The 15921-nt window shown below is 36.7% G+C and overlaps 1 protein-coding gene and 1 long non-coding RNA gene across 2 annotated transcripts in view; one reads left to right on the top strand and one right to left on the bottom strand.

Annotated features, from left to right (window-relative positions):
- Nucleotides 1-15921, bottom strand: part of LOC113637029 — a 126574-nt gene that overhangs the window by 90380 nt on the left and 20273 nt on the right. The window lies entirely within an intron of this gene.
- Nucleotides 3115-13574, top strand: LOC113637021 (myosin heavy chain, fast skeletal muscle-like). Its single transcript, XM_047810478.1, has 39 exons — nt 3115-3315; nt 3415-3558; nt 3656-3812; nt 3974-4001; nt 4230-4344; nt 4423-4515; nt 4610-4673; nt 4919-5017; nt 5101-5204; nt 5290-5428; nt 5536-5654; nt 5741-5890; nt 5986-6156; nt 6256-6562; nt 6808-6884; nt 6966-7053; nt 7167-7284; nt 7409-7532; nt 7744-7880; nt 8009-8264; nt 8365-8607; nt 8916-9092; nt 9179-9324; nt 9417-9507; nt 9590-9979; nt 10063-10189; nt 10272-10390; nt 10522-10718; nt 10813-10996; nt 11083-11248; nt 11332-11456; nt 11594-11902; nt 11989-12192; nt 12282-12407; nt 12485-12655; nt 12784-12888; nt 12962-13057; nt 13180-13311; nt 13447-13574. Exons 1-39 carry the CDS (start codon nt 3115-3117, stop codon nt 13465-13467), a joined length of 5820 nt encoding a protein of 1939 aa, XP_047666434.1. The 3' UTR covers nt 13468-13574.

Genomic DNA, 15921 nt, shown 5'->3' with positions numbered 1-15921 from the left:
GCACTTATAATGTTAACTAGATCATCTCTGACATTTGTTATGAAACAGCCTGAAAAATGATCCTTTACTTTTCAACATTCTAATATCAAATAATAATGAACTCATGATTTTTATTCAAAACCAATGATCTGGTTTTATCATTACTACCATAAACATTCATCCTGTCTCTCAAGGCATTTGACAAAGAGAGAAAGTACTTGAGGATTCTTAAATGGAATTATAGCACAATTTATTGTCATAAAATTAACATTCAATAGAGCTAATTATTTTCTAGCTCAAAGGGTAGGGGATCAATTACAACTACTATAAAATACTGTATATTTAAAGAGATAAAAAAAATGGAACAGTACGTCACAAATATTATGAAAGAAAAAAATATACATACACAAGTAGTATCCTACTGAAATGTTTATATTATATAGTGAATTTTAAAAGTCACCTTTTAAAATCAGTATAATATTATTTTTTCAAAAAAAGTTTGTCTACAGAGCACTTTATGAGAAACTTATACAGATGGAAACAGCCATGTTGCTTTTTAAAGCATTTAAAATAAAGTTAATCATACAATTTAAAAAATTAACAGTTAGAATACATTTTACGACAAAAAATGTTATCACTTACCTTTAGGGGTGTGTTTTTTTTTTTTTTTTTTTTTTTTTTTTTTGCAAAGATATCAGTTAACGATTGCACCAATCTGCAGAACCAAGATCTAGAAAGATGAAATGATGAAGCACAACAGAAATTCAATATGAATTACATTATAAAGCTTCCTACTAATGAGACAGGCTTCCACTGAAGCATGCAATTTCAACTACAACTTTCTGAAACTACAACAAGCGACACTGAAGCAAGATGCCTTACAAGAACAAAGAAGGATTTGTATTCACAGTGGTATAGCCCAACTGCTTAAATCTAAAAATAAATAAGGTTGATACTGAGTGATACCACAGCCTGCAGAGTGAAGGAGAGGACTTTCATCCGAGTAAATATTAAGACAGGCATTTAGGATGGTCATTTGTAACCTACTGAGTCATCAGAAAAACATTTCAGTTACAAAACTATTGCCCAATGATCTCTACGCACCACTATTTCAATATCAAAAAGCAAGATCTTATAAACTAGCTGGTCCATATGTAAAATAAAAAATAAAATAAAAATAAAATAAAAAACCCCTGATGTTTCAATTCAATAAATAAACATAGGTAGATTTAAATGTTTAAATATTTACACATTTTCAGTTTTTAAAATATGATTTTTCTTAAAACAAATTTTATGTTATGCAAATAACTAAAAAGGAACAATTATCAAATGCAATTATGACAAAGGCAACAATATTAGCCAGTGTTTGCAATAATGGTGGTATAATATAACTGACCATAAAGTGCATATAAAGACCATAAAAACAATAGCTGTTACTCTGAAACCGAAATCTCCAAATTACAGTACACTGAATTCACCAAAATCAAGGTAAATTTAAAGTCAAAAAGCACTTACTCAGAGACTTCCAGAGGGCATCTGGAAAAGTTTTAGGGAGTCTGGATAAACTCTTTTATACACACTTCAGAAGGGGCCTAAAATTCTTAAGTCTTGAGACAACAGCTGATATGGTTTCTATATCTGCATTAAATCCTTATAAGAAGGTTATGCTAAGATAGTGTTTCAGAAAATACATTTATGGATCTAGTTTATCACAGGCAACAACCTCTGAACTTTTAAAGCATTGTAATTTTCTGCCAAGGGTGTATTAACTTTCATTTAATACTACATTACAATATGGTTTTGGAAGCAGATCTTTGGATTTCTGTGTATTTGTTATTTCAGTCTCCAACATAGTGAGGGGAATTGGCAACTCACTCATAGGAGTAAATGTTATGTATAAGATCAATGAATGAAAATTTGTACTTTTTCTAGCGCTTTGTTTGCATATCTATACTTGCACAAACACTGATACATTTCTGCATCTGTAGACAACATAGAATACGGAGGTGGAAAATCTTATGAAATATTATTTTGCTTCTTTTTTTAGACCTGGAACATGGAATTGAATTTTTCTGGCAGTCCATAAAGGACACATGATATTGCCAGCTTCCTGAGAAGACTGATGCTTATGTTTTATAAAAAATATTTATAACATGAAAAGACTTTTGTGTCCTTGCAACAGAACACCAGTGATAATCCTGTCATAGCTTCCTTCGGTGCCAAAATCATTAAAAAGCATTCTCTTCTTGTGACCTCAGAACATAAAATAGTATTTAAACTCAAACTTAAAAATAAAAATGATTCAAATGGCTCATATTCATCCCATAACTTTCAAAACTTTCAACAAAGATTTTTTTTTTCCCAGATTTTTAACCCTGAGGTAAATTGATGCATTTAAATATATAAAGTTTTAACCAACTTAAAATTAACCAAAACAAAGAAAAAGTATATTAACAGATTTAATCAAAATCAGGTCAAAGAAAACAATTCTTTCCCAAATATTAACAATTTAAGAAACTAAGCCATGCAACAGCCCTTGCTAAGAGGACTAATATTTCATAATATAATATGATACACAAACACGCATCACACTTGATGTCCACTTAGGGAAGAATACATCATGGCTGAATATATGACCAAACTTGGTTGGTTGGTTCTGCTGAGTGTGCATAAATATATCACTATATAAGACTGCCCCTCAAGGTCTGAGTCTACCTCAAGCACCCTGCAAATGTGAGGGATTATGTCTGTCTTAAACATTATTAATCAAAATTTAGAACAATGTGTTTTTAAAGTTCTTTAAAAATGTTGATAATGTTTTTAGTTCAAATGTCATTTTTAGACTCTCTGTGAACCCTAATACTTCTTACAGTGTCCAACGAACGCCATTCCTGTGCTGCCCTTAATATTTTACATAATTAAGTAATCATCTAAGGTAAGTATACGATGTGCATGAGAATCATGTTAAGGCTTCTTCTGAAAGTTTGGCAATGTTTAATTAGTTAATTTAATTTCAGGATCAATTAAACTGTATATTCATTACACTGTGGTTTAGTACAGATATAAGTTTCATTAAGCACCTGAAGTTAGCATGTTCATCTGAATCATGGTTTGACTCCACAGTAACACACCACCATGGGAGATGGGGAAATGGAGTGTTTCGGCCCGGCAGCCATCTTCCTCCGGAAGCCGGAAAGGGAAAGGATTGAGGCTCAGAACAAACCCTTTGATGCCAAAACAGCATACTTTGTGGTCGATGCAGCTGAGATGTACCTCAAAGGAATCCTGAAGAGTAAAGAGGGTGGCAAAGTCACTGTCGAAACTGAGACTGGAAAAGTGAGTGAAAAGATAAACACATCTAACAGTGTCTGGAATCTAGAAAATTTCCCAACATGACAAAGCATTATAATGTGTTTTATCACTGCTATTTTATAGACGGTCACAGTTAAGGAAGATGAAATCTTTCCAATGAATCCTCCAAAGTTTGACAAAATTGAGGACATGGCCATGATGACCCACCTCAATGAACCTGGTGTGCTATATAACCTCAAAGAGCGTTATGCAGCATGGATGATCTATGTAAGAATCACCTAGAATATAAAAGTCATAAGAGAGAGAGTGCTGAATAAATATATAATGAAAAACTAAATGGAAATTTAATTTGACTCTCCTTCAGACCTACTCTGGGTTGTTCTGCGTTACTGTGAACCCCTACAAGTGGCTCCCAGTGTATGATGCTGTAGTTGTTTCTGCATACAGAGGAAAGAAGAGAGTAGAAGCCCCACCTCACATCTTCTCCATCTCTGATAACGCCTATCAGTTCATGCTCACTGGTACAAAATTGTCCTAGTAGTATTCAGTATTTACAGAGTATTAGTATTAACGTATCAATTAATATATTTCAACATGCGTTACACAAAGTTAAAGTCAATGAATTGAAAACAACCCTGAGACATAAATTATATATAATGTAATATAAATCTCATTATTTTAGATCGTGAAAATCAGTCCATCTTGATCACGTAAGTACATTAATACAAACATTCCTTTACACATGCATTATTCTATTACAACTTATTACTAACAAACAGTATATTATCAAACAAAACCTTTAACTTTTTTTTGATACAAATTTCGTACAGCAGTAGTGTCAAACATACAGCCCAATGAACAGTATTCAAACTAAAAAGACCACAAACAAAGTGTGATTTCCAGAGTTATATACATTTGTATATTCTTTCTACCCTCAGTGGAGAATCTGGTGCAGGTAAGACTGTGAACACCAAACGTGTCATTCAGTACTTTGCGACAATCGCAGTGACTGGCCAAAAGAAGTCAGCAGAGCCTATTCCTGGAAAAATGCAGGTAAGTAAAATATCATTGTTTACAGATGTAACAATGTGTGCTCGGATACCTGTCAAATACATTTGCTACTGTTTGTAGGGATCGCTGGAAGACCAAATTATTGCAGCCAACCCCCTATTGGAAGCTTATGGTAATGCTAAGACCGTGAGAAATGACAATTCCTCTCGTTTTGTAAGTAAACAGAATGAAAAAGTTTTGATTTTAAAGAAAACTTTTAAAAAATCACACAGAAGGATATTAATTCCAATTACATTTCAATTTTAAGGGAAAATTCATTAGAATTCACTTTGGGCAAACCGGCAAGCTGGCCTCAGCCGATATTGAAACATGTAAGTTGTGACAACAAAGATATGTTTAATTATGCAGATTTATGACTTTAGCTCTACATTACATGCCCATATGTCAAGAAAACAGTAAATGTATTATTTTCAAACTGAGCATCCATGACTATTAATCAAATGCCACTATATCGATTCCACATAAATATTTCATGTTTAACCATCTGAAATACATTGTCTGAATAGCAAGTTGAACATACAGTACCTTGTAATGAGAATGAATAATGCACCAACAGATCTGCTGGAAAAGTCAAGAGTCACTTTCCAGTTGTCTGCTGAAAGAAGCTACCACATTTTCTACCAGCTCATGACTGGGCACAAACCAGAGCTGCTTGGTAAAGAGCTGCTTTTTTTTTTTAATTAACTATAATAATATAATAATATAATACCAGTTCAGCTGATTTTGTTTTTTTTACAGAGGCACTGCTCATCACCACCAACCCCTATGACTACCATATGGTCAGTATGGGTGAAATCACCGTCAAGAGCATCAATGATGTGGAGGAGTTCATTGCCACAGATGTAGGAATAAATGACACAAAATAATGACGAAAGAAATGAGATAATTTCAGATACACATGAATAATATCTACTGTTCATCATACAGACGGCCATTGACATCCTTGGTTTCAGCGCTGATGAGAAATTTAACATCTACAAGCTGACTGGTGCTGTGATGCATCATGGTAACATGAAGTTCAAGCAGAAGCAGAGGGAGGAGCAGGCTGAACCTGATGGCACTGAGGGTACATATAACATCACCCAGATGTCCCTAGGCTGTCAATATATAAAGTACTGTATGTGTAACATTCCTAATTATCAAGACAATCTTTTTCACTTCCTTTCACATCAGTCGCTGATAAAATCGCCTACCTTGTGGGCCTGAACTCAGCTGACATGCTGAAAGCTTTGTGCTACCCCAGAGTGAAAGTCGGAAATGAGTTTGTGACCAAAGGCCAGACTGTTCCTCAGGTAATGTGTCATTATTCAGCATGAAAAGACAGAAAAAAGATTTAAGTTATGTCCAAGTGACTAAACCTCCATGTATAATATTTTAGGTTTACAATAACACAATGGCCCTCTGCAAGTCCATCTATGAGAAAATGTTCTTGTGGATGGTCGTCCGTATCAATGAGATGCTGGACACAAAGCAACAAAGACAGTCCTTCATTGGTGTGCTGGACATCGCTGGATTTGAAATCTTTGATGTAAATAAGTGTTATTCTTTATGATGCATGTTCTACAGTTGTTGTTTTTGTTGCAATAATGCAATAGTGTTTAACATACTGATTTACTACATTAGTACAACAGCTTGGAGCAGCTCTGCATTAACTTCACAAATGAGAAACTGCAACAGTTTTTTAACCACCACATGTTCGTTCTGGAACAAGAGGAGTACAAGAAAGAAGGCATTGAGTGGGAGTTCATTGACTTTGGGATGGACTTGGCTACCTGCATTGAGCTTATTGAGAAGGTAAATTATATCAGTGAGGTACATTATAAACAAATGCTAACCATCCAATCTGTCATACTTGTCATCTGAATACGTAACAAAAATAAATGCTGCCAACAGCCAATGGGTATCTTCTCCATCCTCGAAGAGGAGTGCATGTTCCCCAAGGCTACAGACACCTCTTTTAAGAACAAACTGCATGACCAGCACCTTGGCAAATGCACTGCCTTCCAAAAGCCAAAGCCTGCCAAAGGCAAAGCTGAGGCCCACTTCTCCCTGGTGCACTATGCTGGCACTGTGGACTACAACATTACTGGCTGGTTGGACAAGAACAAGGATCCACTGAACGACTCTGTTGTGCAGCTGTACCAGAAGTCTTCAAACAAACTGCTGTCCTTATTGTATGTTGGTCATGCAGCTGGTGATGGTAAGTTTAATAGCTGATATATTTTAAAAGTTTTATCTTTTAACTTTTATTTAGTTTAAGAGATGGTAGGACCAGTCAAGCAGTGCAAGGTGCAGTGTGAGAGGTGATAAGAGATCTAAATATATATAAAGCAAAAGAATGCAATCAATTAATTGCAACTCCGTAATGTGTAAATCTGTGACACATTCAACCTAAAAACTCCTGTAACTCTGTTACACATTACACTGTAACTCTGTAATGTGCAGCTGACGCTAGTGGTGGTGGAAAGAAAGGTGGCAAGAAGAAGGGTGGTTCCTTCCAGACAGTGTCTGCTCTCTTTAGGGTAAGTACCCCAGCTAATTGGTTGTGATTACACAGCATATAAATTATGTATTAACATGTTTGTCATGTGGGACTTCTACAGGAGAACTTGGGCAAGCTGATGACCAACTTGAGGAGCACTCATCCTCACTTTGTGCGTTGCTTGATTCCTAATGAGTCTAAGACACCTGGTGGGTATCCTTACTTTCATAAATTTTTAATTAACAAATAAATTACTAATCTTACTTATGTCTTTGACTGTAAAACCTGTTACTAATATGTACCATGACATTTGACATGATAGGTCTGATGGAGAATTTCCTGGTCATCCACCAGTTGAGGTGTAATGGTGTGCTAGAGGGTATCAGAATCTGTAGAAAGGGATTCCCCAGCAGGATCCTCTATGGTGACTTCAAGCAGAGGTGATTGGAATTACAAAAAAGATTTATATTAATGGTAGAACAACTGAATATAACTTTTGCTTATATACATTTTTGTGGAAGAAATGAAAATTTATTCCATTATGCATTTCGGAATACTTTTTAGATACAAAGTCTTGAATGCCAGTGTCATCCCAGAGGGACAGTTCATTGACAACAAGAAAGCTTCAGAGAAACTCTTAGGCTCTATTGATGTGGATCATACACAGTACAAGTTTGGACACACCAAGGTGTGTAGTTTTGTAAGAACTAATGAATTAATGTTGGTACTGAAATGACTTTTGCACCAGAAAAATACAACTCAACATTGCATTGCAAATTAACATTTAAATTATACAAGACCTAGCACAAATTATAACAGATAAACTATAAAGGTCATTATGCATAAACATTGCTGTATTTTCTCTGATATATTTTTTTGCATTCTTCCTGATAATTTAGGTGTTCTTCAAAGCCGGTCTGTTGGGTACTCTTGAGGAGATGCGAGATGACAAACTCGCAAGTCTGGTGACCATGACTCAGGCTTTGTGTCGTGGCTTCCTCATGAGGAGGGAGTTTGTCAAGATGATGGAGAGGAGGTATATACAGTACAGTTTGATTAAAATGATTTTTGCATTCAAATTAAATCGCATTCGGTATTTACTTATTTCTACACACATTAATAAAAGACACACATGATAAAAATGGAATTGAACTCAAATTCCAGGGAAGCCATCTATTCCATCCAATACAACATCCGCTCATTCATGAACGTGAAACACTGGCCATGGATGAAGCTCTACTTCAAGATCAAGCCTCTTCTCAAGACCGCAGAGACTGAGAAGGAAATGGCTGCAATGAAGGAGAACTACGAGAAAATGAAGGAGGATTTGACAAAGGCACTCGCCAAGAAAAAGGATCTTGAGGAGAAAATGGTGTCTCTGCTACAGGAGAAAAATGACCTGCAACTTCAAGTTGCATCTGTAAGTATTTTGAACAGTTTTGGTCAATTAAAAAATAAATACATAGATAAATAAATAAACAGATATATGAATTAAATCATTAAATTAATTAAAATAACAGGAAAGCGAGAGCCTTTCAGACGCAGAGGAAAGGTGTGAGGGGCTTATCAAGAGCAAGATCCAACTTGAAGCCAAGCTTAAAGAGACAAATGAGAGACTGGAGGACGAGGAGGAAATCAATGCCGAGTTGACTGCCAAGAAGAGGAAACTGGAGGATGAGTGCTCTGAGCTGAAGAAGGACATTGATGACCTAGAGCTCACCTTGGCCAAAGTGGAAAAGGAGAAACATGCCACTGAGAACAAGGTTTGTGTTGCAATTCAATGTAAATTAATAGGTATGAAACATGCTTGATTAAGCTACTAGATCAAATCCGTGACTATGGTTAAATCATTCACACTCTACTGTTATGGAACTGTGATGTTGACAAGTGACAAGTAATAACTGAAAGGGTAATAACTTGAAACCTAAATGAAAATGTTCAAACTAGAGATTGTAGAATGCATGTGCATAAGGGCATCTTCAAAGTAAACATACAGGTGAAGATAAATACAAATGTAACAAAATTCAAAAGGTATTTGCCTAGTGATGCTTGATGAATTTCATTCGCACAGGTCAAGAACCTCACTGAGGAAATGGCATCTCTAGATGAGAGCATTGCTAAGCTTACTAAGGAGAAGAAAGCCCTCCAAGAGGCACACCAGCAGACTCTGGATGATCTGCAGGCAGAGGAAGACAAAGTCAACACTCTGACTAAATCAAAGACCAAGCTTGAGCAACAAGTCGATGATGTAAATATCCATGCAATATTTAAAACAATGAAAGGTTTAGCAGCTGTAGGACAGAAGTTTTAATATGTATGCTCTACAAAATTTAGCTTGAAGGTTCATTGGAACAAGAGAAGAAGCTGCGTATGGACCTTGAGAGAGCAAAGAGAAAGCTTGAAGGTGACTTGAAACTGGCCCAAGAGTCCATAATGGATCTGGAGAATGACAAGCAACAGTCAGATGAGAAGATCAAGAAGTATGCCTCAATTCATGATGCAAATAAAAATGTAAATGCTTTAAATCAATATATTAAAAAAAATTAATTGCAACTGTCATTTTGCCCCGCAGGAAGGACTTTGAAATAAGTCAACTTCTGAGCAGGATTGAAGACGAACAGTCACTGAGTGCCCAGCTTCAAAAGAAGATTAAAGAGCTACAGGTACAATTTCTGTGAGAAATAGTAAAGTTTTGGCATGTGCTGTAAAATTAGAAAGTCTAAGCTATGAAAACTGAAATTTCAGGCTCGCATTGAAGAGCTGGAGGAGGAAATTGAGGCTGAGCGTGCAGCTCGGGCTAAAGTTGAGAAGCAGAGAGCTGATCTCTCCAGGGAACTTGAGGAGATCAGTGAGAGGCTCGAGGAAGCTGGAGGTGCCACTTCTGCTCAGATTGAGATGAACAAGAAGCGCGAGGCCGAGTTCCAGAAATTGCGTCGTGATCTGGAAGAGTCCACTCTGCAGCATGAAGCCACAGCTGCTGCCCTCCGCAAGAAACAAGCTGACAGTGTTGCAGAGCTTGGAGAACAGATCGACAACCTTCAGCGTGTCAAGCAGAAGTTGGAAAAGGAAAAGAGTGAATACAAAATGGAGATAGATGACCTTTCAAGTAACATGGAGGCTGTGGCAAAATCAAAGGTATTTTACTTCTAGCAGCCAAAGTATTAGATAAAGTGCACTGATACAAAATACTACAAAACATTTTCCCCATTATGCTTCAGGCTAACCTAGAAAAGATGTGCCGCACCCTTGAGGACCAACTGAGTGAACTCAAGACCAAGAACGATGAGAATGTTCGCCAACTGAACGACATTAATACACAGAAAGCAAGACTTCAGACTGAAAATGGTGATTATTTTAAATCTGTATTCAAAATCAGTCAAATTATTGATGTTTGTCCCCAAGCTAACATCACGGTTTTTGGTGACAGGGGAACTTAGCCGTCAAATGGAAGAGAAAGATGCACTTGTTTCCCAGCTCACAAGAGGAAAACAAGCTTACACTCAGCAGATTGAAGAACTCAAGAGAATCACTGAGGAGGAAGTGAAGGTAAATAAATAATAATAAAAAAACAAATGAAACAAATCTGTTAACTCTGTTATTGTCCACATGGTAGTGAGCGTAGAACAATCAGAATGAATGATCAAACTTGCAAACTGATAATAAAACTTTACTATTAGGCCAAGAATGCCCTGGCTCATGCTGTCCAATCAGCCCGTCATGACTGTGATCTGCTCAGAGAGCAGTTTGAAGAAGAACAGGAAGCCAAGGCTGAGCTTCAGCGTGGAATGTCGAAGGCCAACAGTGAGGTGGCTCAGTGGAGAACCAAATACGAGACAGATGCCATCCAGCGTACAGAGGAGCTTGAGGAGGCCAAGTAAAATAAAATGAGAAAATATGGCTCTATCTATACACAAACACACACACACACACACACACACACACACACACACGTTTATATATCTCCTCAGGAAAAAGCTTGCTCAGCGTCTACAAGAGGCAGAGGAATCGATTGAAGCTGTGAACTCCAAGTGTGCTTCCCTTGAGAAGACCAAGCAGAGATTGCAAAATGAAGTGGAGGACCTCATGATCGATGTTGAAAGAGCCAATGCATTAGCAGCCAACCTTGACAAAAAGCAGAGGAACTTTGATAAGGTCAATTATTTCTCACCTGAAAAATATATTTAAGTGTTCTGATTTATTGCTTTAAAGCTTTGTTAATTTATGTCCTCGCTTTTCAGGTCTTGGCAGAATGGAAACAGAAGTATGAAGAAGGTCAGGCTGAACTGGAAGGAGCTCAGAAAGAGGCTCGCTCTCTCAGCACTGAGCTCTTCAAAATGAAGAACTCATATGAGGAAGCACTTGACCATCTCGAGACCCTGAAGAGAGAAAACAAGAATCTGCAGCGTATGCTACACAAATATAATTAGACTTCTTTAAATTACACTGAAATCCATTAAATTAAACAAATCTGATATTCTTCCCCACAGAGGAAATATCTGACCTGACTGAACAAATTGGTGAGTCCGGAAAGACTATTCATGAGTTGGATAAGGCAAAGAAACTAGTGGAAACTGAGAAATTAGAAATCCAGACTGCTCTTGAGGAAGCTGAGGTAAGACAGCACATGAACTATTCAAAGAACTCCCCAGAAATGCAGCAATAGATGATATTGGGTTGGCATCAATTAATTCCAAATGATCATTTTTTATATATAATATCTTTATTTATAATCTATACATAATTCTCCAGGGCACACTTGAGCATGAGGAATCCAAGATTCTTCGTATTCAACTTGAGCTCACACAAGTGAAAAGTGAAATAGACAGGAAACTGGCTGAGAAGGATGAAGAGATGGAGCAGATCAAGAGGAACAGCCAGAGGGTGATCGAGTCCATGCAGACCACTCTAGACTCTGAGATTAGGAGCAGGAATGATGCTTTGAGGGTCAAGAAGAAGATGGAGGGAGATCTCAATGAGATGGAGATTCAGCTCAGCCATGCAAACCGCCAGGCTGCTGAGACCCAGAAACAACTAAGAAATGTCCAAGGACAGCTGAAGGTGCACCTCCATCTTTGCTTCATACTAATACAGTAAAATGTTATGTATCTTGAGAATTCAATTTGCACTGATCACTTTAATATCAGGATGCCCAACTGCACCTTGATGAGGCGATCAGAGGACAGGAAGACATGAAGGAGCAGGTGGCCATGGTAGAGCGCAGGAATAACCTGATGCTGGCAGAGATTGAGGAACTGAGAGCTGCACTGGAACAGACAGAAAGAGGCCGAAAAGTGGCTGAACAGGAGCTGGTCGATGCCAGTGAGCGTGTAGCACTGCTGCACTCTCAGGTTAGCTGCTGCAGCATGGAACTTTTCTGTCCATTTTACAATTGCCTGGTAAATTACAATAATTGTCTTTACACATTTCATTAAAACAGAATACCAGTCTAATCAATACCAAGAAGAAGCTCGAGGCTGACCTGGTTCAAGTACAAGGTGAGGTGGACGATACCATTCAGGAGGCAAGGAATGCTGAAGAAAAGGCTAAGAAGGCCATCACAGATGTGAGTGTTCATCTCCATAGATTTTGATCATTGACAATTAAATAAAAACTAAAACCATGAAATGATTCCTACATTAGGCTGCCATGATGGCAGAGGAGTTAAAGAAAGAGCAGGACACCAGTGCCCACCTGGAGCGAATGAAGAAGAACCTCGAGATTACAGTCAAAGATCTGCAACACCGTCTGGATGAAGCTGAGAGTCTCGCCATGAAAGGTGGAAAGAAGCAACTCCAGAAACTGGAACATAGGGTTTGTTGCAGTATTTGAATATGGAACGTTAAACATATGTTTATAGTTTAAAGAAGGAGCAGTTATGTATGGAAAAAAGGGAGATTTTTATTAATAAGGTAAATCAGTTTATATCAAATTTCTCCTAGGTCCGTGAACTGGAGTCTGAAGTTGAAGTTGAACAGAGACGTAGTGCTGAATCCCTTAAAGGAGTACGCAAATATGAAAGACGAGTGAAGGAGCTCACATACCAGGTACAATATGAACCTAAAAACATGTAGACCCCTAAAGGTCAAATAAAATCTAATTTGAAGCCAACCTCCTTAGACTGAGGAGGACAAAAAGAATGTGAACAGACTGCAGGACCTTGTGGACAAACTGCAATTGAAAGTGAAGGCCTACAAGAGGCAGGCAGAGGAGGCTGTAAGTTTGCTTTTATACAAATTACAACATTAACTTACACTTAAGTGCTCCTTGCTACTGTTAAGTGGGGATGTACTCCATATTTCTAACACAAACTTGCATGATACATTTCCCTGTCACAGGAGGAGCATGCTAACACTCACCTGTCCAGGTACAGAAAAGTGCAGCATGAGATGGAAGAAGCTCAGGAGCGTGCTGACATTGCAGAATCACAGGTCAACAAGCTGAGAGTCAAAAGCAGAGAAATTGGAAAGGTACAGAATATTTAAGAAATATATTATTTCACATCATTTGTGTGCAAGAAATATTAATTCTCAGCATCATATGCCAAAGTCCTTTTGAACTTTCCAACAATAAGTTTGTTTGTGCTAATTATATATCTATTCTAGGGCAAGGAAGTGGCTGAATGAAAATGTAGACTGACAACATGCAACATCAACAAGGTTTCATATAATATGCAACTCTTGTAAAATGTTCATGAATACATTCAGTTCAATAAAACAAAAGCAAAGCTACAGTTCATTGCATTTGTTTTCCTTTTCACCTGGTGATCAAATCATTATTGTCAGCCATGTTTTGACTTGTGAAGAATCAGCATTCAGATACATGCATCAACAAGTTTATTCAATAGTCTTATTTGAATGGCAGATCTCTTATGAAAATGATATCACATTTTCATACCATATTGGACATTTCCATACAGCTACTGTAAATGTTACTAATAGTTGACAATTAAACAGCAAATTTAAATACAAAATAACATATAAAAGTGCAAAGACATTTTCTTTTTGGGTATACTGTATCATTTTATCAAAAAGATGACAGAGATATAACACAGAACACAAGTGAAAAATATCTGCTCACCTTATTGACATCTAGCCCGTTCTTGCCATTTTATCGATAATGGTCTTATTAAAAACAATCATGTCTGAATTGTTATACTAAGACAACTCCAGCTCTAACAGCACAGTTCAAAATCAGTGAGAACAGCTTAGATCTAATGCCACAATAGCATGTGTAACCTTTGCTGCCAAGAAGCAATGCATACGTGATGCAATGACATGTTTGGGCAAGCAGTTATATTTGCATTAACTATAAATAATACCAACCACATGGAGATCAGTCCGTTTTTATTGGCCGTGTGTTACTAAGCTGATATGTGTGAATTCCACAAAATTCCTTCAGGAGCCTTGGAATCTTTGTGAGGGTATTGCAAGCATAACCCAAAAAGAATCACTTAGCACAAAATAGGTACCTCTTAAACATTATTTTACTAGTGGAAGTTACTAAGTCAAGTCAAGAACATATTCTAGAGTTGCATTCACTTTATACATCACTCTATATCAGTCCCAATAAGAATCTATAAAGAGTACATAATCCAGTGCTACTGCTTTACTACTTTGCATTTTATTTGCTTCCTTTAATCTTTACATTTCCTTTCCTTAAAATTTGATATCCTTGATAATTTCTCCAACAGTAAGAGTAGGCTATAAACATTGAGGCCAATATATTTACTGAAAAAAGCTTTAGCATATATATGTACACGTGTTAACATGTCTAACAAGTGTGTCATAGGATAGAAGAGAAAGAAGCCTAGGCCACATTTTTCACATGTACACCAAAGCTTTTAAAGCTGTTTAAAGCTATCTGCTTTGGAAATGCTTGTTAAAAATATGCTACTGAAATTCTATAAGAGTATAAAATCTACTAGAGTAGAACATTATTTGTCACTCATCACACTGAATTCAGCCAATCAAACTGTGCTCTAAAAGGCTTTAAAAAACATTTGAATAGGATCAATTAACATTTATTTCTACCTTTCAGGAATAAAATATAACTTCTAAGCCCCTATATCAAAAGCCAAAGAACAATCCCCGAAAAATTAGTCAACAATTCTGGTATTTATTCCTAAATAAGCATCAGTATGCAAAAACAAAATATCCAAGTGATGCAATGCAATTTACTATAATTGATATCTTAATTAATATCTCAAGATATCCTACCTTTTTAGTGTGACTTTAATAATGTCTCAGTATGCACAACTAGGAGTTCAATCATATATCTAGTCATTTGAGACAAGAAATTCTTTCTTAGAGAAAGGTCAAGGATATCTAAAAGAAGGGCTGACTTAAGTGCCTCTCTTATCCTAATAAACAGTAGAAAAGTGGAAATTTTTGATGTCTTTTCAAAATTATTTATGCTCTCTTCATGATTTTTTTCTGACAATAATTTTTACCATGTGAAAGAAAGAGGATAAGTAATATATTCTTTTTATTTTCCCATTTTTAGTCTTTCACACAACATTGCTCTGACGTCTGAGGTATAAATATCATGACTATCACAGAATGACAACTGCTGCATCTACATTACCTTCTTTGTCATAAGAAATGTTCTCAAGGTCTTCAGTGCAGTGGGCCAGCGACATCTGAGAACTTCTCCACAGCTATACTGAGCTCAATTCAAATGCCAAGGTGCATTACAGAGATTATGATCCACATAAGATCTAAACAATGTATGCACTCCAGTAACTGATACCCTTCAGAACATTCACTCAAGAGAAGCTTGGCCACAAATCAAACCCTTAAATATATACTAAGAAATCTCAACAATGTCTTGGCAAATTGTCCTTCAACACAGTGACATTACTTTAGAAACAAATGTATTAACCATAACTTTTTATTCATTTAAAGTTAATTTCATGCAGAGACCAGTTTGAAGCCACTTATAGTTAAAATCTCAAATTCAAAAGAAAAGTAGTAATTAAGATCTGATGTAGCTGCTAAAAACATGAACAAAAAAATCTAAAGGTCAATGTCGTTGACTGAGGGCATCAACTGTGCAAAATCTACACCTAAATGGAGCAT

This window comes from Tachysurus fulvidraco, chromosome 2 (genome assembly GCF_022655615.1).
Source record: "Tachysurus fulvidraco isolate hzauxx_2018 chromosome 2, HZAU_PFXX_2.0, whole genome shotgun sequence".
Taxonomy (NCBI): Eukaryota; Metazoa; Chordata; class Actinopteri; order Siluriformes; family Bagridae; genus Tachysurus; species Tachysurus fulvidraco.
This window is presented reverse-complemented; position numbering and strand designations above follow the sequence as displayed.

What these genes read in the sequence shown, in the direction of transcription:
- LOC113637021 (XM_047810478.1), top strand. Translation starts at nt 3,115, where the DNA reads ATGGGAGATGGGGAAATGGAGTGTTTCGGCCCGGCAGCCATCTTCCTC. An exon ending in ATGTCCAAGGACAGCTGAAG is followed by an intron (nt 11,903 to 11,988) that starts GTGCACCTCCAT and finishes CTTTAATATCAG; the next exon opens with GATGCCCAACTGCACCTTGA. An exon ending in TGAAGGAGCTCACATACCAG is followed by an intron (nt 12,889 to 12,961) that starts GTACAATATGAA and finishes CAACCTCCTTAG; the next exon opens with ACTGAGGAGGACAAAAAGAA.